Genomic DNA, 26575 nt, shown 5'->3' with positions numbered 1-26575 from the left:
CAGCCCGAGTGGTCACTGAATTCCTCATTCAAGCATTCGCAATTATGGGTGTGCCACAAGAAATAAAAACAGATAATGGACCGGCATATACCTCCAAACATTTTGAACACTTTTGTGCACAGTATAAGATTCTACACACTACTGGCATACCCTTTAATCCTCAAGGTCAAGCAATAGTAGAAAGAAGAAACAGAGACATTAAGACACTCCTCCAAAAACAAAAGAAAGGGGGAGCCACGGGTAACCCTAGAGAACTTCTAAATTTAGTTCTCTATACCATTACTTTTTTAATCTTTGATAAAGATGCACTGGCTCCAGCAGACAGGTTTTATAACCCACCAGAAGAGCAGTGTCCAGTGCGAGCAGCTCCACTATCTTTAGATAATCGCCAGGTGATGTGGAGAGACCCAGAAAGTGGTGAATGGAAGGGACCAGATAGGCTAACTGCTTGGGGGAGAGGATTTGCTTGCATCTCTACAGGTGGAGAAGGAATCAGATGGGTGCCTACGAGCCGCATTCACCTTGTCCATCGCAGAAAGATGGAGCAGACCCCTGAAACAAAGGAGAAGACCCAAGAAATATCGGGTGGTTCTGTTGCTGATTGTGCTCACAAGAATTATTAGATTCCTGGCACATGAACTAATGGACAATGGAATCCTATTGGACTGTTTCTAGGACTTATGGACATGTGTAAATTTTCAGATTGATCCTTGTTATTTGTTACATTACTACTAGCCTGTGTTATATTGCTATGTGCTCATGTAAATTATGTATAATGCCTCCCATATTGATGGATTTATGTATACCATGTATATCTGTTACAAAGTTCTGGCCCATATTGATGGATTTATGTGTACCCCCTCAGAAACCCCCTATGTTTTAAAACAAAAGAAAGGGGGAGATGTTGGAATCCTTACTAACTGCTAAGTAATTAGAGTTGATCTAATCTTACAAGAAGTTGTTTTGGCCAGAACCTGAAACAAGGTACTAAGTAGAACTAATCAAGACAAGGCTTGTGTTCCCACCTTTACTCAAGGGAGTCCACACCTTAAAGCTCTTTGGGCCAGAGAGCACTATGGGAGAAAACCCATAATCCCATTCTCTCAGAAGGTTCACATATAAGGTGAGACAGCCATTCCAGAATACATTTTTTCCTCTTGGCTGGCTGATCGCGCTGGACTCGAAAGGAACGACTCTTGTGCAGAGAACACTTTAACGGATTTCAGTGGAGCTACACCAGAAGCCCTCTCTCCGCGTCAAGTTGGTGGCTGGGCTCCCCAGAAGGAGATAAGAGAGACCTTCCATCTCTGTCTTGGTTGGAGGCAGAAGAAAGCAGAGTCAGAGGCTGAAGGACAGAACCTTTGGATTTGGAGACATCCGAAGGGCTCCAAGCCTCTAAACCGGCTGTGCTTTGAGAAGAACAAACTCCAACATTTGAACTCTAACACCCCTCAATTTCTAATTCTTTGTCACCACACTGTTATGAGTATTTTTATGTGTACAGGTCCTTTTTCTTTTTCTTTGATCACTTTGGAGTACAGACCTAGTGATGATATTACTGGGTCAAAGGGTATGCACAATTTTGTAGTCCTTTGAGCATAATTCCCAATTGTTCTCCAAAATGATTGGATCAATTCAGAACTCCAACCAATAATTCATTAGTGTCCCAATTTTCTCCTTATTCCCTCCATTATGGTGTTTTTCTTCTTTAATATAATAAGATATTTTATATACAAAGACAAAGTATGAGAGAGAGTAGGTTTCTCGGGGGAGGTTTTCTGGAGGCAGCCTTAGTTTCAGTTAAAAGTAATAATCACCCAAAACGCAGCCAGGTGATAAAAGTTCAGATCTTTTATTGTCTCCAATATAGCCCGGTTAGCTTTTCTTAGAGGCCTCTCTCTCTCCTTGGTTCTAAGAGCTCTTGCAGCTTTGTCCTTTGCTTCTGCCTCTGTTTCCTTCAGCCTCCAGCCAGCACCAAGTTGAATCTGTCTTGCCTCCAAAGAGCTCTTGCAGTTTTGTCCTTTGCTTCTGCCTCTGCCTCCAGCCAGCACCAAGGTAAAAGTTGTAATGAATCTTTCTTGCCTCCAAGAGAGGGCTTCTGGCTCTCCCAGAGTGCTCTGTATCTGGCCCAGAGTGCTCCTGTCCAATGTAATTCAGCTGAACTCCCTTCACTAGGCCTCTGCTTTCTTCTTATATATCAGAAAGAGGAATTATGGGTTTTCTCCCATAGTGCTCTCTGGCCTTAAGAACTTCAAGGGAGGTGTGAATTTGGATATCTCATACTAAACCCTGAAATCTCCCAAACATGTGAACTCCAATGAGTAAAGGTGTGAACACAAGCATTGTATCAATTAGTTCTACTTAGTACCTTGTTTCACATTCTGGCCCAAAACATCTTCTTGTAAGATCAGATAATATAATCTATCAACTCTAATGAGTTAGCAGTTTGTAAAGATTCCAACACTCCAGGATTTGTTATTTCTGATAAGTGTGAGGTGGTACCTCAAGGTTGTTTTAATTTACATTTTCTAATTAATAGTGATTTAGAGCATTTATATATGATTATAAAAAACTTTTTTATCTTTTGAAAACTGCCTGTTCAGATCTTTTAACCATTTATCAATTGGGAAATCTCATGAATGTGTTAAAGAAAAATTAATTCAAAAAATGCAAATTATGCCAGTAGTAAATTGAATAGAATTGTAATAAATATGAAACCCAAAAAATAGCCTAATTAAAAACACTGGATTTCTGGCCAAGATGGCGTAGAGACACACACATCTACTTAAGCTCTGTCTTTTCTCTCTGAATAATTTATTTCATGACAAGCCTCAGAATTAGTGCTTGATTGAAAAAAAAAAAAAACCCACAAATAATTACCAAGAGAAGATATCATTGAAATTCGCCAGAAAAGGTCTGTTTTTGCTCACAGATGGGGATGGATAGATTGGACACAAACTGAAGGCAGGCAGCAGCAGCACAGCAGATAGAGTAGGCAGGCAGCTCACAGTTGAGCAGACTGGAGGGGGGTAGGGTGTGATCTCAGCCATTTCTGCGGGGAGATCTTTAACACAGTGTTGGCTACTTTGCCCTGGCAGCAAGCCAATAGACAAGCAGAGAACCTAAAAACACAGGGGGTAAAGATTATAATCTTGAAAAGCTGGGGTTTCTCGGGACCTGCCTACACCCACCCAGAGTGTCTCAGCATGCTCTCAGAGTGTCAGAGTTTCAGAGTGCAGACGCAGTGTAGCCATTGCTGGCCTGCTAGTGCCTCGCTGCTGCCCGTTGCAGTCTGTAGAGGAAGCTCAATAATACCATCCAGCCCAACCACCACCCCCCCCAAAAAAAAAAAAAAAAAAAAACAGACTGCATTGTTTTTCTTGTTTGTTTTCTTTGATATTTTTGACAAAATGAGCAAAAAATTAAAATGGACCCTAACCATTGATAGCTTCTATAGAGATACAGAGCAGACTTTAAACCCTGAAACCCTTTAAACCCTAAAAACAGACTGTCTCCAGATGAATCCCCAAAGAAGAATATGATCTGGTCCTCAACACACAAGACTCTCATAGAAGAAATTTAAAAGGCTCTCACAAGAGAGCTAGAAGAAAAATGGGAACAGGAAAGGGAAGCTTGGCAAAAGAGTCTGGATAAGTCATTGCACTTATTTAAAGATAGAGTGGATAAAGAAATCAAATCCGTGAAAAACAGAATTAGTGATTTGGGAAAAGAAAATAGCTCTTTAAAAAATAAAATTGATGAAATGGAAAAAAATTCCATAGAACAAAATAACTCACTTAAAAACTTAATTGGACAATTAGAAAAAGATATAAAAAAGTGAGTGAAGAAGATAACTCCTTAAAAATCAGAATCGAACAAATGAAAATGAATGACTTAAGGAGACACCAAGAATCAAACAAAACCAAAAAAATTAAATAATAAAAAAAATGTCAAATATGTTCTTGGGAAAACAACAAACCAGGAAAATAGATCTAGGAGAAATAATCTGAGAATCATTGAAAAATGTGATGAAAAAAAGAGCCTGAGCACTATTTTCCAGGAAATTATCAAAGAGAACTGCCCAGATGTTATAGAAACAGAGCATAAAATAGACATTGAAAGAATTCATCGATCACCTACTGAACAGACCCTAAAATCAAAACTCCAAGAAATATAGTGAATATTGCAAGCGGCTAGAAAAACCCAATTCAAATATAGAGGAGCCACAATAAGGATTACCCAGGATCTAGCAGCGTCCACATTAAAAGATTGAAGGGCCTGGAATATGATATTCCAAAAGGCTAAGGAACTTGGTATGCAGCCAAAAATAACTTACTCAGCCAAAATGAGCATCTTTTTCCAGGGAAGAAGAGGACATTCAATGAAATAAGTGAATTTCATCTGTTTTTAATGAAAAAACCAGAACTAAACAAAAAGTTTGATCTACAAATATAGAACTCAAGAGAAATCTAAAAAGATAAAAATAAATCTTGGGAACTATATTTCTATTATAAAGATATATAAAAAACACATGTATACATTGTTCTAGAAAATACAGGTAGAAAGGAAATTGTAGCTAGAAAAGGGTAAAGTGGGGGTACTACATCTCATGAAGAGGCAAAGGATTTATTATATCTGAAAGAAAAAATAGAGAGGGGTGAACATAGTGTGTAGCTTACTGACATCAGAATTAGCTTAAAGAGAAAAATATTAGACATATTCTATTTATGGTGAAACTTCTCCTACCTCATTGAAAAGTTGGAGGGGAAAAATGAAAAGGGAAGGAGTAAGCTAAGGGTAAGGGAATACAGAAATCATGAGGAAAGGGGTAAGATAGGGGGAAGAACCCTAAGGTGGGAGGAGGGATACTAAAAAGGGAGGGCTATGAGAAGCAAGTGGTGCTCACAAATTTAATACTGGGGAGGAGGGTAAGGGTGAAGGAAAGGAGAAAAGTGTGATGACCGCGTATTTAAAATCAGCCAGAGTCAGGAATTCAGGTTAAGGGAAAAATCTTCAATCTTTATTCTCAGTAGAGGTGAAGAAGGATTGCGATAGCAATATGGGCAGACAAGAAGCCAGATAGCAGAGGGGGATTGGAGGTGAAGGGCGGTCGCGATAGCAATGCGAGCAGCTGTGTCAAGACACCAGCCAGCAGTCTCTCTTTCTGCTTCCCTTTCCACCCCCCTGCCTCCACCCACCAAAAACATCATTTTCTATACAACACATCAGGATTTGCACAAAGAGTTGGCAGGGGCCATTCTTTCTCCAAGCATATATATTAATAGAGTATGGTCTAATTACTATTTAGCCTCACTTGCTTGGGACCTCAGTGCATCAACTCAAGCCTCAGCCCATTACAGAAAAGCATAAGCAGGGGTTAACAAGATGGCAAGTAATACAGAATTGGTAATTTTAACCATAAATGTGAATGGGGTAAACTCCCCCATAAAGAGGAAGCAGTAGCAGACTGGATTAAAAGCCAGAATCCTAAAATATGTTCTTTACAGGAAACACACTTGAAGCAGATCAATACATATAAAGTAAAAGTAAAAGATTGGAGCAGAACCTACTATGCTTCAGGTGAAATAAAAAAAGCAGGGGTAGCCATTCTGATCTCAGATCAAGCAAAAGTAAAAATTGATCTAAATAAAAGAGATAAAGAAGAGCACTATATCTTGCTAAAGGGTAACATAGATAATGAAGCAATATCAATATTAAACATATATGCACCAAGTGATGTAGCATTTAAATTCTTAAAAGAGAAATTAAGATAGCTGCAAGAAGAAATAGACAGCAAAACTATAATAGTGGAAGATCTCAACCTTGCACTCTCAGAATTAGATAAATCAAACCACAAAATAAATAAGAAAGAAGTCAAAGAGGTAAATAGAATACTAGAAAAGTTAGATATGATAGATCTTTGGAGAAAACTAAATGGAGACAGAAAGGATTACACTTTCTTCTCAGCAGTTCATGGAACTTATGCAAAAATTGACTATATATTAGGACATAAAAACCTCAAACTCAAATGCAGTAAGGCAGAAATAGTAAATGCATCCTTTTCAGAACACGATGCAATGAAAATTACATTATAAAAAGCCAGGGGATATTAAACCAAAAAATAATTGGAAACTAAATAATCTCATACTAAAGAATGATTGGGTGAAACAGCAAATTATAGACATAATTAATAACTTTATCCAAGAAAATGACAATAATGAGATGAAATACCAAAATGTGTGGGATGCAACCAAAGCAGTAATAAGGGGAAATTAAATCTTTACAAGCCTACTTGAATAAAATAGAAAAAGAGAAGTCAATGAATTGGGCTTGCAACTAAAAGTGCTAGAAAAGGAACAAATTAAAAACCCCTAGTCAAATACTAAACTTGAAATTCTAAAAATAAAAGGAGAGATTAATAAAATTGAAAGTAAAAAAAAAAAAAACCTATTAAATTAATTAATAAAACTAAGAGTTGGTTCAAAAAAGGCAAGAGAAAAATCAAATCGTTAGTCTTAAAAATGAAAAGGGAGAACTCACCACTAACGAAGAGGAAATTAGAGCAATAATTAGGAGTTACTTTGCCCAACTTTATGCCAATAAATTCGACAACTTAAATGAAATAGAAGAATACCTCCAAAAATATAGCTTTCCCAAACTAACAGAAAAAGAAGTAAATATCCTAAACAGTCCCATCTCAGAAAAAGAAATAGAACAAGCTATTAACCAACTCCCTAAGAAAAAAATCCCCAAGACCAGATGGATTTACATATGAATTCTACCAAACATTTAAAGAATAATTAACTCCAATGCTATATAAACTATTTGAAAAAATAGGGATTGAAGGAGTCCTACCAAATTCCTTTTATGACACAGACATGGTACTGATACCTAAACCAGCTAGGTTGAAAACAGAGAAAGAAAATTATACACTAATTTCCCTAATGAATATTCATGCTAAAATTTTAAATAAAATATTAGCAAAAAGATTACAGAAAATCATTCCCAGGATAATATACTATGACAAAGTAGGATTCATACCAGGAATGCAGGGCTGGTTCAACATTAGGAAAACTATTAGCATAATTGACTATATCAGTGACTAAATTAGCAAAAACCATATGATCATCTCAATAGATGCAGAAAAAGCATTTGATAAAATCCAACATCCATTCCTAATTAAAAAAAAAAAAAACACTTGAGAGGATAGGAATAAATGGACTTTTCCTTAAAATAATCAGGAGCATATATTTAAAACCATCAGTAAATATCATGTAATAGGGATAAACTGGAACCATTCCCAGTAAGATCAAGAGTCACAAGGTTGCCCACTATCACTATTATTATTCAATATTGTATTAGAAACACTTGGCAATAAGATTTGAGGAAGAGATTAAAGGAATTAGAGTAAGTAATGAGGAAACCAAATTATCACTCTTTGAAGATTATATGATGGCATACTTAGAGAACCCCAGAGATTTGACTAAAAGGCTATTAGAAATAATTCACAACTTTAGCAAAGTTGCAGAATACAAAATAAATCCACATAAATCCTCTGCATTTTTATAAATCACCAACAAAATCCAACAGCAAGAGATACAAAGTGAAATTCCATTCAAAATAACTGTTGATAGCATAAAATATTTGGGAATCTATCTACCAAAGGAAAGTCAGGAATTATATGAGCAAAATTACAAAACACTTTCCACAAAAATAAAGTCATATTTAACCAATTGGAAAAATATTAAGTGCTCTTGGATAGGTCAAGTGAATATAATAAAGATGACAATACTACCTAAACTAATCTATTCATTTAGTGCTATACCAATAAAACTCCCAAAAAACTGTTTTGATGACCTAAAAAAAATAATAACAAAATTCATCTGGATGAACAAAAGGTCAAGACTTTCAAGGAAACTAATGAAAAAAAAATCAAATGAATGTGGCCTACCTGTATCTGATCTAAAACTATATTATAAAGCAGAAGTCACTAAAACCATTTGGCATTGGCTAAGAAATAGATTAGTTAATCAGTGGAATAGGTTAGGTTCACAGGACAAAATTTTCAATAATTATAGTAATCTAGTGTTTGACAAACCCAAAGATCCCAACTTTTGGGATAAGAATTTATTATTTGACAAAAACTGCTGGGAAAACTGGAAATTAGTATGGCAGAAATTAAGCATGGACCCACATTTACCACCATACACCAAGATAAGATCAAAATGGGTCCACAATTTAGGCATAAAGAAAGAGATTATAAATAAATTAGAGGAACATAGGATAGTTTACCTCTCAGACTTGTGAAGGAGGAAGGAATTTGTGACCAAAGACAAACTAGAGAGCATTATTAATCACAAAATAGAAAATTTTGATTATATCAAATTAAAAAACCTTTGTATGAACAAAATTAATTTAAACAAGATTAGAAGGGAAGCAACAAACTGGGAAAACAGTTTTACAGTTAAAGATTCTGATAAAGGCCTCATTTCCAAAATATTTAGAGAATTGACTCTAATTTATAAGAAACCAAGCCATTCTCCAATTGGTAAATGGTCAAAGGAGATGAACAGACAATTTTCAGATGATGAAATTGAAACTATTTCCACTCATATGAAAGTGTTTCAAATCACTATTGATCAGAAAAATGCAAATTAAGGCAAATCTGAAATACCACTACATACCTGTCGGATTGGCTAAGATGACAGGAAAAAATAATGATGAATATTGGAGGGGATGCGGGAAAACTGGGACACTGATGCATTGTCAGTGGAGTAGTGAATGAATCCAACCATTCTGAAGAGCAATCTGGAATTATGCCCAAAAAGCTATCTGTGCATACCCTTTGATTCCGCAGTGTTACTACTGGGCTTATATCCCAAAGAGATAGAAAGGGACCTGTATTTGCAAGAATGTTTGTGACAAGTCTCTTTGTAATGACCAGAAACTGGAAAATGAATGGATACCCATCAATTGGAGAATGGTTGGGTAAATTGTGGTATATGAATGTTATGGAATTTTATTGTTCTGTAAGAAATGACCAGCAGGATGAATATGGAGAGGCTTGGAGAGACTTACACAAACTGATGCTGAGTGAAATGAGCAGAATCAGGAGATCATTATACACTTCAACAACAATACTGCATGAGGATGTATTCTGATGGAAGTGGATATCTTCAACAAAGAGAAGATCTAATTCAATTCCAATTGATCCATGATGGACAGAATCAGCTACACCCAGAGAAGAAACACTGGGAAATAAGTGTGAACTGTTTGCAGTTTTGTTTTTTTTCTGAACCCAATTCTTCTTGTGCAACAAGAGAACTATTAGGTTCTGCACACAAATATTGTATCTAGGATATATTATATTTAACATGTATAAGACTGCCTGCCATCTAGGGGAGGAGATGGAGGGAGGGAAGGGAAAAGTCAGAACAGAAGTGAGTGCAAGAAATAATGTTGTAAAAAATTACCCATGCATATGTACTGTCAATAAAATTTATTAAAAAAAAAAAAAACACTGAGCAATTTTCCAATGTCAATCCTGATGACTCCCCTTGCAATGTCAATCCCATATATACATACTCAAAGACCAATCCTATGAGCCATACAAATGAATATCATAGAATAGTGATTAGACATAATTAAATTGATATAGTACACTCTCAAATTCAGGTAGCTCCCCCTACCACAAAGGCAAGAAAAACAAAGACTATTCCAAATATGCACAATCTAAATTCCAGATTAAAAGGATTAATTGATTGAACTAAATTCTCAAAAAGTTCAAGTTTAAAAGTTAAAAGAGGATAAAATACTTTTGACCACAGCCTTACACAAAAATAAATCACAAAGAAAACATTCCTAAATATTCACTTATATAAACAGCTAGGTGGTATTGTTTGTTCCTTTAAATTATGTCTAACTCTGTGATCCTACTTAGGTTTTTTTTTGCAGATTATTGAAGAGATTTGTCATTTCCTTCTTCAGTTCATTTTTCTTTCTTTTTTTTTCATAATTACAATTTTGAAATGGAATTTAGATCAAGAATCAATCAACTCCAGGGATGGTCTATAAATTATCAACTAAGTTGAGAAGAGATTCCAAAAATTAGAGCAAAATGATGTTATAGCTGAACAATTCCCTCTCTCTTCCTTTTTAAAAAAATTTTTTTTAAAGCTTTTTATTTACAAAATATATGGATGGGTAATTTTTCAACATTGACCCTTGTAAAACCTTGTGTTCCCTCCACTCAACCCCTCACCTAGATGACAGGTAATCCAATACATATTAAATACATTAAATATATATATTAAATCCAATATGTATGCATTTTTATACAATTATCTTGCTGCACGAGAAAAATTGGATCTGGAAGGGAAAAAAAACTGAGAAAGAAAACAAAATGCAAGCTAACAACAGAAAGAATTAAAATGTTGTGTTGTGGTTCACACTCAGTTCCCACAGTCCTCTCTCTCTTGGTGTAGATGGCTCTCTTCATCACAAGATTATTGGAACTGATCTGAATCATCTCATTGTTGAAAAGACCCATATCCATCAGAATTTATCATTATATAATCTTGTTGCCATGTACAATGATCTCCTAGTTCTGCTCATTTCACTTAGCATCAGTTCATGTAAGTCTCCCCAGGCCTCTCTAAAATCATCCTGATGATTGTTTCTTATAGAACAATAATATTCCATAACATTCATATACCATAACTTATTCAGCCATTCTTCAACTGATGGGAATCCACTCAGTTTCCAGTTTCTTGCCACTACAAAAAGGATTGCCACAAACATTTTTTTTTTTTTTGCATATATGGGTCCCTTTCCTTCTTTTAAGATCTCTCTGGGATATAAGTCCAGTAGAAACACTGCTGAATCAAAGGGTATACAAAATTTCTCACATCCCCTCCAATATTCGTCATTATCTTTTCCTGTCATTTTAGCCAATCTGTCTCTCCCTTCTTTCCCTCTCTTTCCTTCCCTTTCTTTCTCAGCAAAGAACTGCTTTCAGGGAAAGAAAAAGTCTCAGATTTGTCCTTGGCCAGGTCTCCTGCACCATTACCACTATCATTTCTATCCCTGTCCCTTTAGCCAGAGGAGAATCTTCAGAATTTCCAAGATCTTGAAGATTTTGAACTTCTCTTTTGTTTCTTGTTGATATTATAGTCTAGCATCAGTGTCTACAATTAGGAGTTTAGACCAGATGGACTGGAATAAGATTTATCATCCTTAAGGGGAATTTCTTGAGCATCCACAAATGAGAAAAAAGTATTTGATTTCCAGAATTGTTCCACAATTATGCTGCACAAGAAAAATCAGATCAAAAACAAAGAAAAAATAAGAAAGAAAATAAAGTGCAAGCCAACAACAACAACAAAAAGTGAAAATACTATGTGATCGACACTCAATCAATAGGGACTGTGAGTTATTCCTTTGCCATATATGTTCTTTGAGCCTGAGTTCTCTTTTTACCCTGGACTCTATGTTTTTATGGGAGAGTTTGTTATTTACATCCTATGTAGGTATATCAGCTGGTCCTATTGTATCACTTTAGTAAATAACCTTTTCTAAAAAAGTAACTTTTGGTTGATAATCTGTAGGAAAACATGCCTGAATTCTCAGGGAAAGCTGTAATTATTGAAGCTCCAGGAACAAGACTTATCTATGAAAAAGGGAATGGAGATGAAAATCTTGGATGCTCAGAATTATATGGGATACATTGGTAACAATATTGTTTTATGAATCATATTAGGAAAGAAAAATCAGAATAAAAAAGAAATCATGGGAGAGGGAAAAAAACAAACAAAAAAGAAGTGAACATAGGAGGTGTTGATTTACCTTCAATCTCCATATTTATTTAAGAAAGACCTTTTTGTAGAAGATGATGGAGCTGAATCTAAGGAAGGAAAGAAGGGATTCAGTGAGTCAGAGGTCAACAGAAGACGCATTTCAAGCAAGGGGGACAGCCAATGCTGTCTTTCACACAGAAAGAGATGAATTCTCATGTATGAGATACAGTAGCTGTGTTATTTTTCAATCACGTCAGAATATTTGTGAAAATACTGGAATGGTTTGCATTTCCTTCTCTTGATCATTTTATAGATGAAGAAACTGAGGCAAACAGGATTAAATGATTTACCCAGAGTCACACAGCTAGTATCTGAGGCCAGATTTAAACTCAGGAAAACTTCCTGATCCTAGGCCCAGTTCTCTATCCACTTTGCCATTTATGTGCTTAATGAAAAACAGAGGTCTTTTTTGGCTGTGTAGTAAAGTACAGCAAAGGAAATAATTTATAATCAGGATGGAAAGATAAGTTGGGGTCAGATTATGTGAAGAGCTTTAAAATCAAAACAGAAGAGTTTATATTTTATCCTAGAGACAATAGGTACGATGTAAGTTTATTGAGTAGAGGAGTTACTGTGGTGTTCTCTTCTTTTGTATAGTGTGTGATGGTTCGCTGTGGAGCAGGTTTCTTGGGGAGGTTCTCTGGAGGCAGCCTTAGTTTTGGTTCAGAGTAATAATCACTCCAAATACAGCAGCTGATAAAATCCAAATGTTTATTTCTTATCTCTTTCCTTGGGCCCAGTTAGCTTTTTTAGAGACCTATCTCTCTGCTTAGTTCCAAGAGCTCTTGCAGCTAATCTTTTGCCTCTGCCAGCTTTGGCTTCTCTTCTTCCAAAGGTCTCCAGCCAGCACCAAGGTGAAAGTTGGAATGAATCTTGACTCTACCTCCTAGAGTGGGCTTGTGGGCTTCCTCAGAGTGCTCCTCTCCGACTCCTGGCACTCTTCCGAACTGACTCTGACTGACTCACTGAAGCTCTTTTTATGCTCGGTGTAAAAGGTTGACTCTTCCTCCGAGAGTGGGATTATGAGTTTCTGACTTGTGAATCTCATACTGAATACTGATATGTGAATGTCCCAAAAGTGTGAACTCCAACGAGTACTTAAATACATTAGTGACTAGAGAATTTGCTAAGTACCATGCTAAATTAGGCAATTGACTTAATCACTTTGTAAGGATTTGCTCTAAGATGTGAACCAATAAGCATAGTATCAATTCCATTGAGTTAACACTAGGATTCTAACATCTCCCTTGAGTTATCACCTTGTTTCAAGTTCTGGCTCATAACAAGTTACATCATTAGGTTTGAACTTAAAAAAGATTGCTGGCATTTGTGGAAAAGAGCAACTGGAAGGGAGAGATTTGAGACAGGGAGAGCAATTAAACCTTTATTGCAATCATTTAGCTGAGTGGTGATGAGGCCCTGAATTAAAGTGATGATTATGAGAGGGGAAGCAATAAATCAGATGTGAGAAATGTTGTAAAGGTAGAAATGGAAAGCTCAAGCAACTCCTTGGATTTGTATGATAGGAGAAAGAAGCACTCAAAACAAAAATGATAAAATTTGGAAGAAAGGCTGATTGATTGGAGGGAGGGAATAAAATGACTGCTTTGGGGGACATGTTGAATTTGAGATGCCTACAATGTTCAAAATTGTCTTACAGATAGTTGGTGATGTGGGACTAGATATTCCCAAACTGGCTAAGGCTGGATCAGGGAGTTATCTGCATGACTATTAAGCTCACTTGAGCAAGAAACCCAATCTCCCAAATTTGGGCATTTTCAATGGCTGTCCCCCAGGTATGTAATATTCTTTTCCTTGATGCCGTCTATTTGCTTGCAAACTTCAAGTCCCAGCTAAAATCCCATTTTTTTTTTACAGGATATCATTCCTCTATTATCTCCAATTTACCTTGTACATATCTTTTATATAGTTATTTGTAGGTTGTCTCCTCTATTAGACTTTGAGTACTAATAAAGCAGAAAGTCTGATTTTGTCTTGGTCTTCTTTGTCCCAGCACTTAGAAAATGTTTAGTACAAAGTAAGTGCTTAATAGTCTACTGACTGACTGAGCATTTTTTTTTTTTTCTGGCTGTCCTGGAGGCACTGAGCTCTCTCCTTTGACTACTCCAAATGGCCTTCTTGACTTGCTACGTGGAGACTAAAAACTCATTTCTTGCTGGGAAGTCTTTCCTAACCCTTCTTAATTCTAGCACCTTCCTTTATTTTCTGTGCTTTTGATTAAAGACCCATGGAGCACATTTCAGTCATTTTAAGAATGTTAAAAGGATGATAGAGGATCAATCAGATCAACAATGAAGCAGCAGCGTGAGTCCAGGTGCTAGTGTCACAAATGAAATTGAGAGTTCTGACCTTATACAAGAAGGCAGTGATTAAAACTTAAGTATTAACATGTACCATAAAACACCATTAAGTCTTTTGTATCGTAGTTACTTTAGCCTACAATTGCTCTCCTTAAAACCTTGGCAATTAATGCAAAGGCTCACACATAGAACTTTGATTCGTTCTCATCCCCCTTTTTTGTTTAATGGGGAAAGACTCACTGATGTCACCATGCTTTGTTATATATATTGTTTTTATATTTGTTTGCACTTACAAGGTGGTCAGAAACATCAATGAAAGGACACTCAAGGTCTCTCGAGCAATTTAGAATTGATTGTATGACATGGGAGATAACACACAGGACCACCCAGAACTGGATTAGCTCAGAAGAAAATCGAGATGTGCAAAGTGAGAGAAGCCGTGCCAAATGTTCATAGCGACTGCTTGTGTCTGACTACGGTTGAGTATCGGAGCTCGTAGTGGTCTGTTCAGCCAGTCCCACACATTGTAACTGGGCTCAACATCGTGATGTTATTTTGGTCCTCTTCCAGAGCGCAGGACAAAAACCAACAACCAGCTTGTTTTATATATTCGTTTGCTAGTTGTCGCCCTCATTAGACGGCTTGTTCCTTTAGGGCAGGAACTGAATCTTGCCTCTTTTTGTAACCCCTGCGTTTAGCACAATGTCTGCACATAGTAGGCGCTTAACCTACTAAAGCGCTCTGGCACATCGTTTTCTCAGTAGTAAAAAGAGATATGAGTGGAAAACATATAAAGTCCCCTCTTGTCACCCAATTTGTGGTGCAATGATTCTAATCCAAGAGCTCCATTCCCAAATTTGCCCACGAATCAAACAAATTAAGGCAGGGACCCAGGAACCTAAATAGAACGGCGGCTTTGGAGAGAGCCTGTCCCTTTAAGACGCGCACTGCTGACGTCTGGCTCTCTTCCCGTGGTGCATCGCGGTGGCTCAGCCGGCTCCCGCGCGGCGGCGTGCGCGGGCCCAGGGGTTGCGGCCGCTTCCTCGCTCTTCTTTCCCGCCCCCTTGTTGAGGGTCTAGAGGCCGCCGGGCCTCTTCGAAATTCTCCCTGACCCGGCAGGCCACGGTGAAGGGGATGCTGCGGGTTCCCCAGCGACTCTGAGACGAGAGACGAGGCTCAAGTCTCGGCCGGCCGGCTTCAACCATGTCGACTGGGTTCTCCTTCGGGACAGGGACGCTAGGCTCCACGGCCACCGCCACGGCGGGCACCGGGACCCCGGGAGGAACCTTCTCCTTCGGGACGGGCACTTCCAGGTAAGCTCTGTCTTCCTCCCCAGCCGCGCGCCCGTTAATTCCGGGCTCTGGGGGGCTCGCTTTTGCTTCGGTCCAGCTCGAATGCGGGAATCCGCCCCGGACTGTCCCTCCTCATGCTCAGCCCTCTGGCCTGATGTCGGGCTACGGTCTTGTACCTCTTCCGAGGGCGGAGCTGCCCCTGTTCTCCCCACCCCAGCTTCCTTCCTTTCCCCTTCCACTCTCCCTTCTTTGTCTCCCCTCCCCCTCTTCCACTCCCCGCCCCCCTCATCTCCCACTTACTCTCCCTCTCCCAAGCTCTCAGAAGATCTGTTTGATTCTGTCCGCGACCTTCCCTTTTTTCCCCTGCGGGAGCTTCGCTCTTTGATCATCCTTTTTCCTCTTGGGCTCTGGTGGGATACAAAGCGAGGTTCTTCATGAGACATCTGGGGTTTGACAAAATAGCTTGCAAACATTGCTTTTCTAGTCTTCGCGAGCCTGGAGGCAAAGGATGGGAGCCTAGTGATGGATACTAGGGGACAATGGGGAGAAAAGGAGGAATTGGGAAGGAGAAACTGATTAGAGTGCCAGCTCTATATTTTAGCTTCTTTGTAATCCTAGCGTTTGTGTGACATTTAGCAAATGTCTGGCACAGAGTAAGCATTTATTAAGCACGAACTCTGACAGACACTTTTATTGCTGGGGATACAAGGAAAGGAGGGGAATGGTCCCTAAAGACACATAAATGATGGGGATTATTGGTAACTTCATTTTGGACGCTAGAGCAAGGATTCTTAATTTTTTTGTTTGAAACTTACAGAAAGATTCTAGATGTATAAAGTAAAATATACGGGAGTAATTTTTCTCCCACCATTCACTTACACCCTGATATGTATCCTTAGATCTCAGATTAAGAACCATTTCATCCGCAGATTTGATAAGGAGTAATAGGGCTTTGAGTTTAGACTTCAGTTATATATCAGATAATGAAATTCTTAATATTAATGCAGCCATCTTAGTGGGCTTCCTTCCTCAATGACTTATAGGAGCATGAGTGCTTAGACTTCTTATTTGTATAGTAATAAACATATAAACATGTTTTTAATTTGATAGGAGTGGAGAAAGCAGTGAATAGTTAGCTTCAAGTTTTGGAAGCTTGAATACCTGAGTCTGAGACCTATTGCTGACACAAACTGACTGCCTAACTCTGGACAAGTGGTAACCTCCCAATGTCCCAGGCAGTTCTCCAGGAGTATAAATTTAAGGGAAAGAACTGAATTTATATACTAATGAAATCATAGATACTGGATCTTTTCCCTGGGATAGGCGTAAGACAAAAAATACAAAGGTCTGATAATAATGATGATAACATATTTATATAGCATCTTTTTGGGGACTAGTCACTATGCTAACAACTTTCCAATTATTATCCGATTTCTAATTTTACAGATAAGTAAATAGGCTAAGTGATTTGCTCAGGATCTCACAGCTATTAAGTTTCTGATCACAGCTTTGAACTCGGGTATTCCTGACTGCAGGCTCAGTGCATTATTCCCTGCACCACCCTAGCTGCCTCACATGAATGGTTAAATATTTATCACTAATGTTTTGCATGGATAGAATAGTATTAATTTTTTTTAACAGCTTTTGGTATTCATGATTGTTTTTAATTTTTTGATGTTTATAGCACCATAGTTCTCACACTACTGCTTAAATTTGGACCTGTCTTTCACTCCTGATTCTTTCACATTCATTTCATGATTTTCTACCTCCCCACTCTTGGATCTCATGCCATATCTTACATATATGCCTCTTGCAAGTTACTGCTGTTACTACATTTATTTGTTTGTGTCTTACATGTGGCCTTTTGGGGAACAGAAACTTAATACCATTTATTTCATGACATCCTGAAGTCATAACTGATCTACCAGCTTGAAGTACTTTCTTCTCTGATCTTTACTATGTACAGAAATTTCATAGTGTATTATAGAAAGGGAGTTTAGTGATCTTCTAGTCTATTGTGATATAGTCACTCCTCTCCATAAGGAGACAAACTTAATGAGTTTGTGACTTTCCTAAGGAGGTCATGTAGTCAGCGAGTACAGAACTGACTTCAAACCTAGGTATCCATACACTTATTCTAGTGCTGTATCCATTTGGTCACTTTATTACATTGTAACCTATTTTAGATCAAAGATCAAAATCTCTTAAGAGGGTTTACTCATTTTTTTCCCTTGTATTTCCAGCATCTACTACCACTAGTATTCTGCACTTTGTTCAATTGTTTTCAATTGTTTAACTTTTCATGACCCCATTTGAAATTTTCTTAGCAAAGATAGTGGAGTAGCTTGTCCTTTCTTTCTATAGCTCATTTTATATTTGAGGAAACTGAGGCAAACAGGGTTAAATGACTTACCCTAGATCATATAGCTAATAATTATCTGAGGCCAGATTTGAACTCGCAGAAACTCCCATTCTCAGCACTAACTGCCTTTTCTTCTGTTCTGTACAGCAAATGCTTACTAAGCGTTTTTGAATTAGCCACTTTTATATTTCCCATAATTTGTTGACAGGTAGGTACTGAATGGACTGGTTGAATAAAATATAATTTTATTTATTTATATTGAAATTATCTGCATTATCTTTCAGAATGCAAAATGTAAGTTATCAGTTTAACACCTATATTTGGAGTAGGATCAGACCTATAATTCACTAGTATTCTCAAATAAAGAAATAGGTTCCAATGTAGGTCAACATTTTCTTTGCAACTCGTAGTCTTAAGAGAATTAAGAACACAGAAAAGTGGCCAAATTATTTATCACACAGTCTGTCAGAGGCAACAAGTGAACTCAGATCTTCATGACTCCTAAGTTAACTCTCTGTCACTGTCTGTTAATGAGGAAAGTTGTATACTTGATGGGGACCAACTGAAAATTGCCCTTAATTGTATCTTTTCTTATCATCCTTATCTTTTGGTATATAATGCATAAATGAGGAATACTGTAGCCATAAAGTACCACTAGAAGGAAACTAATTTAGTACTATGTTATTTTAGTAATGCACTTATTGCAACTGAAGAAGATAGTGTATATTAAGTAAAGTACATTAATGAATCTTCAATGTGAGTCTTCCATTAATGGAAATCATAACTTACCCCAAACATTATCATAGTGATTCTTGTTCACACCCTCCCACAAATTCTTCATAGGTAGCTTGCTCAATTTGGAGCTTTCTTGACTTCAGATTGTAATGCCAGAAAAACTGAGCAAGACTGAGATTAGAGAACAATTTAATAGTTTATTAAATGGAGAGATTTACTGTGATCAAATGGATCCATGTTTGGTCCCAGGACTGAATGAGACTATCATCTCAAAGAATACAGCCCTGAATGTCGGATAACAAGATTCTTTTGTAAGGTAACAAGAACAATGACATAATGGGGTACATACCTGGATGGGGATGACCTAATGGTAGGAGGCACCTAGGATGATATAATGGGAGGTACTGGTGGAGAGGCTCCTGATATTCTAAGGATGTCTAAAATGGATAAAGACCTTTATCCCATTAAACATTAAGAGGGAATAAGTTTAGTCTAAGGTCTGGATATAAGACCATTATCCTATCAAACATTAAGAGAGAATGATTATAACCTGAGGCAGAGTAACTAAATAGGACAATTAGGGAAACTGGGTCAGGATATTAAAAGAGAACTGTGGCACAACAAGATCTCTTGACATTATGTAACTAAATAAAGCAGGAGGAGAGTAATGGACAGTTTTTACTTAATATATTATTTAAGAAAATTTGGGATGTACAAGATTGATGCTAGTTCTGTCCCCAAGGCCAAGAATATACTGAAAAATCCTTTAAAAGATATTTGAAGATAGCAATCTTGTTATCTCTGGAGCTCTTCTTCAAACTAACCTTCTTAACAAATGACATGATTTCAACTATGTTTACATGCTTTTTCCTCTGGTACTTTAAATGATACACTTAGAGGCATCATATTCTCGATGTGTTCTGACTAGGGTAGAGTATGACAACTCTATAACCAGTACTCTTTCTTCCAAGACCTTCCATTTTGCCATGTCTGTGGAAACTCCTTGATAAAGGACTGATTATAACCTGAAGAAATACTTCAGAATCTTTTCACTGAGAAGATAAACATAGAGAAGTGCATTGGAAAGATGGCTAAATTTGAAAGTTGAACCTTGATTCAAATTCTAGCTGTATGTGACCTTGGATCTGTCACTCAGTAGCATAATAAATAACTACTCTATGCCAAACATTGTGCTAAACCCTACTGATACTAAGAAAGGCAAAAGATGGTTCTAGCCATCAAGGAGCTTATAATCTAATCATCTCTTGAGTTTGTTTCCCCATCTGTAGAATAAAGGAGATTGAACTAGATATTTTTTAAGGTCCCTTCCAGCCTTTTATATGAACTGAAGACATAGCAGGAAAACTGATTCTGGGATTGCTACATTATAATAATAGTTCACTTTTTAAATTTTTGTGTCCTTTAGCTTATTTATACTTGCTTCTGAGTTGATGGAAAGAAATGAGCAGGATTGATTGGATTAAATGGAAATTGCATTAATCATTTCTATATGCCCCATTTTCTCCCCCTGCTACTGCTGCAATCTCTCAGTGGATTATTCTCTCCACCATATAAAGAATTTTTAAAGCTTTGAGACGTTGAAGTCTTGATAAAAGTATTTTAATAGTTTTGAATGGTGTTTACATGTATCTTGTCTAAAATAAATGGAAAGGTTTATCTGTTTAGTACTTTATTTTTAATAAGTTTGCAGAGGAGAGGACTGCTAGTCACAATAGCTGATAGAATGATTATACTTGGACTCTCTTAAGATAGGATAAATAATTATGTAATGAGCTTCAGTATTGCTCGGGCTGCTTAATTTAGTTCAGGGCTTCATAGGGACTTAGAAAAGGAGTGCAAAGGAGATAAGACTCTCCTGTCCACTTTCCCTACCATTTGGTAGCAAATATTTTCTAAATGGGTATTTTTGCGATATCATCTGCTACACCAGAAAAGTGAACACTCCTCTCCCGCTTTCATAAAACTTAGGAGCCAGATTTATTTGTTTAATGTTATTCTATTTTTCCAAATTCATGCAAAGGTAGTTTTCAACATCCACCTTCGCAAGATGTTGTGTATCCAGATGGTATATGTAAAGTATTCTATACATGCTAATTTTTAGATAATTATTGGAATTCCATCTTTTATTGCTTTCTTTTCCAACAACTTTGGAATGATTTGTATCCATTTCTTTGCCAAATTACCCATTAAAAACCCTCAGAGACAGAATCCTTTGATCAAACTATTTAGGGGGAAAGAAATTCAAGAAAATGACACTGTCACTCAAATATCTATGTTCTGATTAGTAAAAATCAAGAAGGGGAAAGGTAATTATAAGTAACAAGATCATCACTAAAGAAAAAAATAAAATCACATTCTCAGTCATTTGAAAATTTTTCCAAGGAAATTTTGGCCCTTTACTTTTGCCCCATTCTTGTATTTAATGGAGAATTTTGAGAGATCACAGTTGACTTGGAGACTGTTCAGTTGATGTTAGTTGATAGTCTGAAGCATTAACCTCATCTAATTATTTGTGTAATCTTTCCTCAACTTGCCCTTTACCCATCTGCCAAAATTATTTTACTAATGCATAGCGCTGATCATGTCAGTACTCTGCTTTAAAACCTTTGATGACCCCTTGCTAATTGTATTAAGTTAGACTATATCCACCTAACATGATATTTATTACTTGGTGACAGTGGATTTTTTGTGGGAAAGTATGAACATTCTTGTACATCTTCTTTACATCTTTTTTTCCAGCCTTATCTTAGGATGCTTTTTTTCCTCATATGCACACATTTCTATCGAACTAGATAATTCTTTGTGTCAGGTTCTGTGCTTTTTGCTTATGCTGCCTGTGGCAATGTTATATTGCTCTGTTCCACCCCAGTCCACAATCTCTTGAAATTTACCAATCTTTAAAGCTTGTCTCAGCTTCCCTCGCTGTTTTCCTGGCCTGAAATAATCTCTCCTTTTTGGATTATTTATGAAACTTTACCTTGCCTGCATATCCATTTGATCAGTGCAGAGAATTTCTGGTGAGGAAACTTCCTTTAATTTATAATCTTAGAGAGTTGTATTGAGTTCTTAAAGGTTAAGTGACTTGTCCAAGCTTACCCAGATAATAAGGGGAAGAAACTGGACGTGAATTCATCTCTCAGATTGAGGCCAGAACTCTATCCACCAGATACATTTATTGTCTGTATAACTTGAAGTACAGCTAAACAATATTAAAATGTAATTGGAAAATGTTTAGCAGACTAAAAATATATATATAATAGAACACAGTAATATAAATTTGTAGTTTTCTAAGTCAATATGCTGCCTGAATGTATCTGCTTTTCTTTGACACTATTGTACTATACCATGCTAATATGCTCCTATATTTTTATCATTTTCTTATGGTTTCAGCTAGATTGTGGGAGAAAAACTCAAATAGTTCTTGAAGGACTAGACAATGTCTTATTCATCTTTGTATCTCCCACAATTTAACAGTGCTATGTGTTCAATAGGTGCTAGATAAATGTTTGTCAAATTGAATTGTTTATATGTTATCCTGAGAGCAAATTTGCATCATGGAGATGTACATGCATGTGTCTATCTCCATGTATTTTAAAAGACAGAAGAGGTATATTTTTAAACTACTTCATAAAAAAAATTTGTATTAAGATTATACATTGTATATGATATACCAAAATAGAAGAACACATTGGAAATTATAAAACTCACTTTTCTCTTTCATTTCTGATAGTCTCGTTATTCTAGTCTATTGTATTGACTAATCATCTTTGTTTTGTGTTTTTGTTTTGTCTTTTGTTATTAAGTAATAGCACCCCAACAGTAGGACTTAATTTTGGGTCTCTTGGAAGCACAACAAATCCAACAACTACAACTGCTCCTTCTGTGGGTTTTGGAACTGGACTTTTTGGTTCAAAATCTACAACAGGATTCACTTTAGGAGGCACTAATACAGGTAGGGAATAATTTTAACTACATGTTTAATACAAATTTGCGAATTAAATTTCTAGCTTTTATGCATGTTAATTCAGAACCCTTTTTTTCAGCTTTGTAGCATATATTTCTGTTGATAGGTTTTGTGGTTGATTAATGATTGCTCTTATATTCTTCAGCAAGAGGTATATTGGGCAGGTGGGGATGGGAGAAGAGATGATATTAATAGACTGTGAAGGTTGAAAGGGATAGAAATTAGAAAATGGAAGGAGAAAAAAATCTAGCTAGTCAGCCTAGACCTGTTAAAAGACTCAGGTGTACATAAATGTTGTAACAATGAGTAGATTGCTGGAGTGAGTTAGACCAAGATTACACAATTTGAACTCATTTTTAAAGTGAGGCACTCACTGCAGTGGAGTAGAGCTCATAAGCCTCCAGGCATAGCTCATAGAAGTGAATGACCTACAATACATGTCTGTTCTTAGTTGGGTAGATAGTTATTAATATATGAAGCCTCAATAATATTGTAACTTAATTACTGACACAGTTCTCAGTAATAGCACAAAAGAATGTCTGCTTGTACATTGGAAAATTTTTGCCTGTCCAGTAGATCTAAAGTGGTACTTTAGGTCCTGTTGTGCATGAGAGAGATTTAACTTCTTCACATAAAAGTATCTTGTACTATTAATGCAATTTGTAAGCATTTTTTCTTCTTTTATAGTTATAGTGGTGTTTATGTGAAAATAATTGGAAATTCAGATACTATTTGGTTGGTTCAGCTGTTTAATGTTTAAATTTAATTTTATATTTCATCTCAATAGTTTGGTGAGGGTTTGTGACTTAATCTAGGTTTAACTTCATATCATAATTTTTAAACAATTAGAATCTCAGAAAGTAGGTATAAAATACAACACTATAGTGAAAGAGAACTTTAATTCACCTTTGGGTTTACTATATTGGACTGTGAGCTCTTAATAGTGAAGGCAAATGAAGATCTGGATTAAGTTACTTATCCAGGGTCACAAGGCAGGACTGGGATCGGAACCACAGGACTCTGACTCCAATCCCAGTCTTTTTTCCAAGTTAAAGCTCTGCCCATCTCTACTAAAGCAATGAGAATATATTTTATACCCCTTGTGCTTTGGATTGTTAATTTGGAAGAAAACTTTATGTTGCATATTTGGAATGTATAGAAACATGCAGTTAGTTTCCACTGTGGATATACCCCAAGGCACTGCCTTAGGCTCTCTTAACTTCTCTTGCTGTACTTTCTTTTACAGAAAAACTTATTATTCCCATGTAGATGACTCCTATATTCATAAATCCAGCCCTACTGGATTTATGCATTTCTGAATCCTAAGCCTATATCACCATCAGACTATTGGACATTTAAAATTAAATGTTTTTGTTAGTATCTCAAATTCAACATCTCAAACACTTCTTTTTCTTCCCTTATTTTAAATTTCCTTATTTTTGTTAACCTTGCAATTTGAAACCCCACAGTCATCCGTGACATCTCCCTCCTACCTCCTATATTCAGTAAATTGACAAAATCAAATTCTACCACCACAGTATCTTCCAAGTTCATCCCCTGCCTTCTGCTTTACATGGCCATCCTTACTTAGTTCAGGCCCTCAACCTGTTTGCTGGATTTTTGCAATAAAATTCCTAGTTAGTTTCCTTGCCCCAAAGTCTCTCCTCTATCCTCCCCATACAATTACCAAAATAATATTAAAACATGATTTGATCACATTATTCTCTTAATCTGTGTACTCTAGAGGCTTTTATCTTTACGATAAATTACAACTCATTCACATGTCATCCAAATTTCTTTATATACCATGAGCCTTTCTTAACTTTTCAGGTTTACTAAGCATTCCCCTTCTTTCACTTGGAATTTGCCAAATTGTCCTTCTTGCAGTTTCTTAAACACTTACAACATTACATTTCCTGTATCTGCTGGAGTGCCTCCTCTTAGACTCTTTAACTTCTTGAGAGCTCAGCTCAGCACTATCTTCACATGTAGCATCAGCTTCTAGGGTTTTCTTTTGAAAATTACATGGTATACAAATTAGATGTATATATGTTGTCTCCTCCAATTGAATATAAACCCTTGGAGAAGTAGGACTGTTTTTCTTCTGTCTTCATATTTACAAGTGTCACAGTGACTTGTAATGTGTACTTATTGATTGATATTGATTTTGAGCTTGCTTAATGGTTGCAGTGAAGAAGAGTTTTGTATGCTATTCAATCAGTATATATTTAAACCAAGCACTTCGCTACCTATTGGGAATACAAATTTTAGAAAATGTGAACAGTCTCTACTCTTAAGGAGTTTATTATTACTCCATTCCAGTAAGATGACATTAAGGTACTACATTTTTTTGTAGATCATTCCAGATCTTATTGGAATGTTATAAATAAAGTGTGAGACTTAATCTAGAAATCCTGGGTTCTTATCTTAAGTCATCCCAAGCCTTGGTTTTCTCATTATTAAAATGAGAATAGTAATATCTGTTGCACTGATGCCAAGAATTGCCATAAGACTCAAGTAGTAATAAAATATTTTGGAAACTTTAAAGCAATACATAAATGTCATTAATGATCATCATTGTTAATAATTCTTATTCTCTTTTATTTTTAGGAACAGCAACGACTCTAGGTACAGGACTAACTCTGGGTAAGAGCATTTTGAAAAAAGATCTGAAACTAATTATTTTATTGAGTTTAACCTTTTGGGCATGATATTCTTGCAATTCTGCTTAACTTTATCCTCAGAGCTGTGGATATGTGAAATGAAAATGCAGAAATAAATGAACATAAGTCTTTTGAATAATAAGTCTTTTGAAGTCTTAAGAATCTAGAAATTGTATTTTCCTGTTTTAACTGGCTTTCATAGTTTTTTTCATAGTGAATTTTTTTAAAAAATATACTACAACTGCTTTTCATGATTCACTTCAAGGACCCATCTTTAATGGGAAAATCTTTATACCTAAAATTCACCAAACGTGGTATCAATAATTAATTAGGAATAGTCATTTGAAGTTTGTTTAAAATTTGAACTCTAGTGTCAGTGCTGACCTGTGTGCCTAATTTCTCTATACCCTTTCACAGCATATGCAGACCTGTACATTGATTCTGTGCAGGAATCTTTCTAGTATGTTGACAGGGGTATTGGAGAATGTCTGGCAGTGGTTATATTTAAGTTAATTATTAACTGAGGTTTCATTCAGTCAGTCAGTATCATTCAAAAAACATTAAATACCTACTACAAGCTAGGCACTGTACTAAGCTAACATTGTTAGCATATAACTGCCTTTTCTGAAATAAAATAGAAGATCAGAACTGGCCTTCTATGGTGGTTTTGCCATTTGCCATTGAAATCAAGTGCCTTCTATACTTCCATTGACAAGATCCACTCTCCTAATGTTACCATGAAAGGTTTTATGTTTTACCTCTGCCTGAAAGTGCTGGAGATTGTTGGTCCTGATTGTTAGTGCCTTTTTCTTATTTTGACTCCAAAGTTTAAGAACAATAATAATTGGGCTTAAGAAAAATAATTTAAAATTATATTTGTTGTGTTGGCAACTTTTAAGAGAGCATACTTTTTAATATAATAATGGCTTTTTATTTTTCAAAATACATGCAAAGATAGTTTTCAACATTCATCCTTACAAAACCTTGTGTTCCAAATTTTTCTCCCTCCTTCCTTCCTTCCTTAGATAGCAAGAAATCCAATATAGATTAAACATGTACAATTCTTCTCAATATATTTCCACATTTATCAGAGTATACTTCTTTAAAAAAAAAAAAAAGGAAAAAACCCCTATTTTTATTTTTGATAGTCTGATTTGCTGCTCTTACTTAACCTTCTGCCATCTGTTTGCTTAATAACTATTTGATGATTTCAGTTATATCAATTTTTTGCTAAAATTTATTTTCATTATTTGGGTCAGCAACTATAGTTTTAAAATTAATTAGAATTTGTTATTTGGGATAAGTGAATTAAAAGGGGAAGGGAGGGAGTGTCATAGAATCATTGTATTCTAAACTTGGTCA

The 26575-nt window shown here is 36.3% G+C and overlaps 1 protein-coding gene across 2 annotated transcripts in view; it reads left to right on the top strand.

Moving 5' to 3' along the window:
- Window positions 1–14515: 14515 nt before the first annotated feature.
- The window catches only part of NUP58 (nucleoporin 58), a 61436-nt gene continuing 49376 nt past the window's right edge, over window positions 14516–26575 (top strand). The window contains exons 1-3 of one of the 2 annotated variants that reach the window (XM_051986563.1): window positions 14516–15489; window positions 22390–22538; window positions 25161–25196. In XM_051986563.1, the coding sequence (XP_051842523.1) occupies window positions 15380–15489; window positions 22390–22538; window positions 25161–25196 (295 nt within the window). In that variant the 5' untranslated portion in view covers window positions 14516–15379. The remainder of the gene's footprint in view (window positions 15490–22389; window positions 22539–25160; window positions 25197–26575) is intronic. The other variant, XM_051986562.1, reaches the window with a different exon arrangement.

This window comes from Antechinus flavipes, chromosome 3 (assembly GCF_016432865.1).
Source record: "Antechinus flavipes isolate AdamAnt ecotype Samford, QLD, Australia chromosome 3, AdamAnt_v2, whole genome shotgun sequence".
Lineage (NCBI taxonomy): Eukaryota > Metazoa > Chordata > Mammalia > Dasyuromorphia > Dasyuridae > Antechinus > Antechinus flavipes.
The sequence above is the reverse complement of the archived record's forward strand: the minus strand, read 5'-3'. Positions and strand labels throughout refer to the sequence as shown.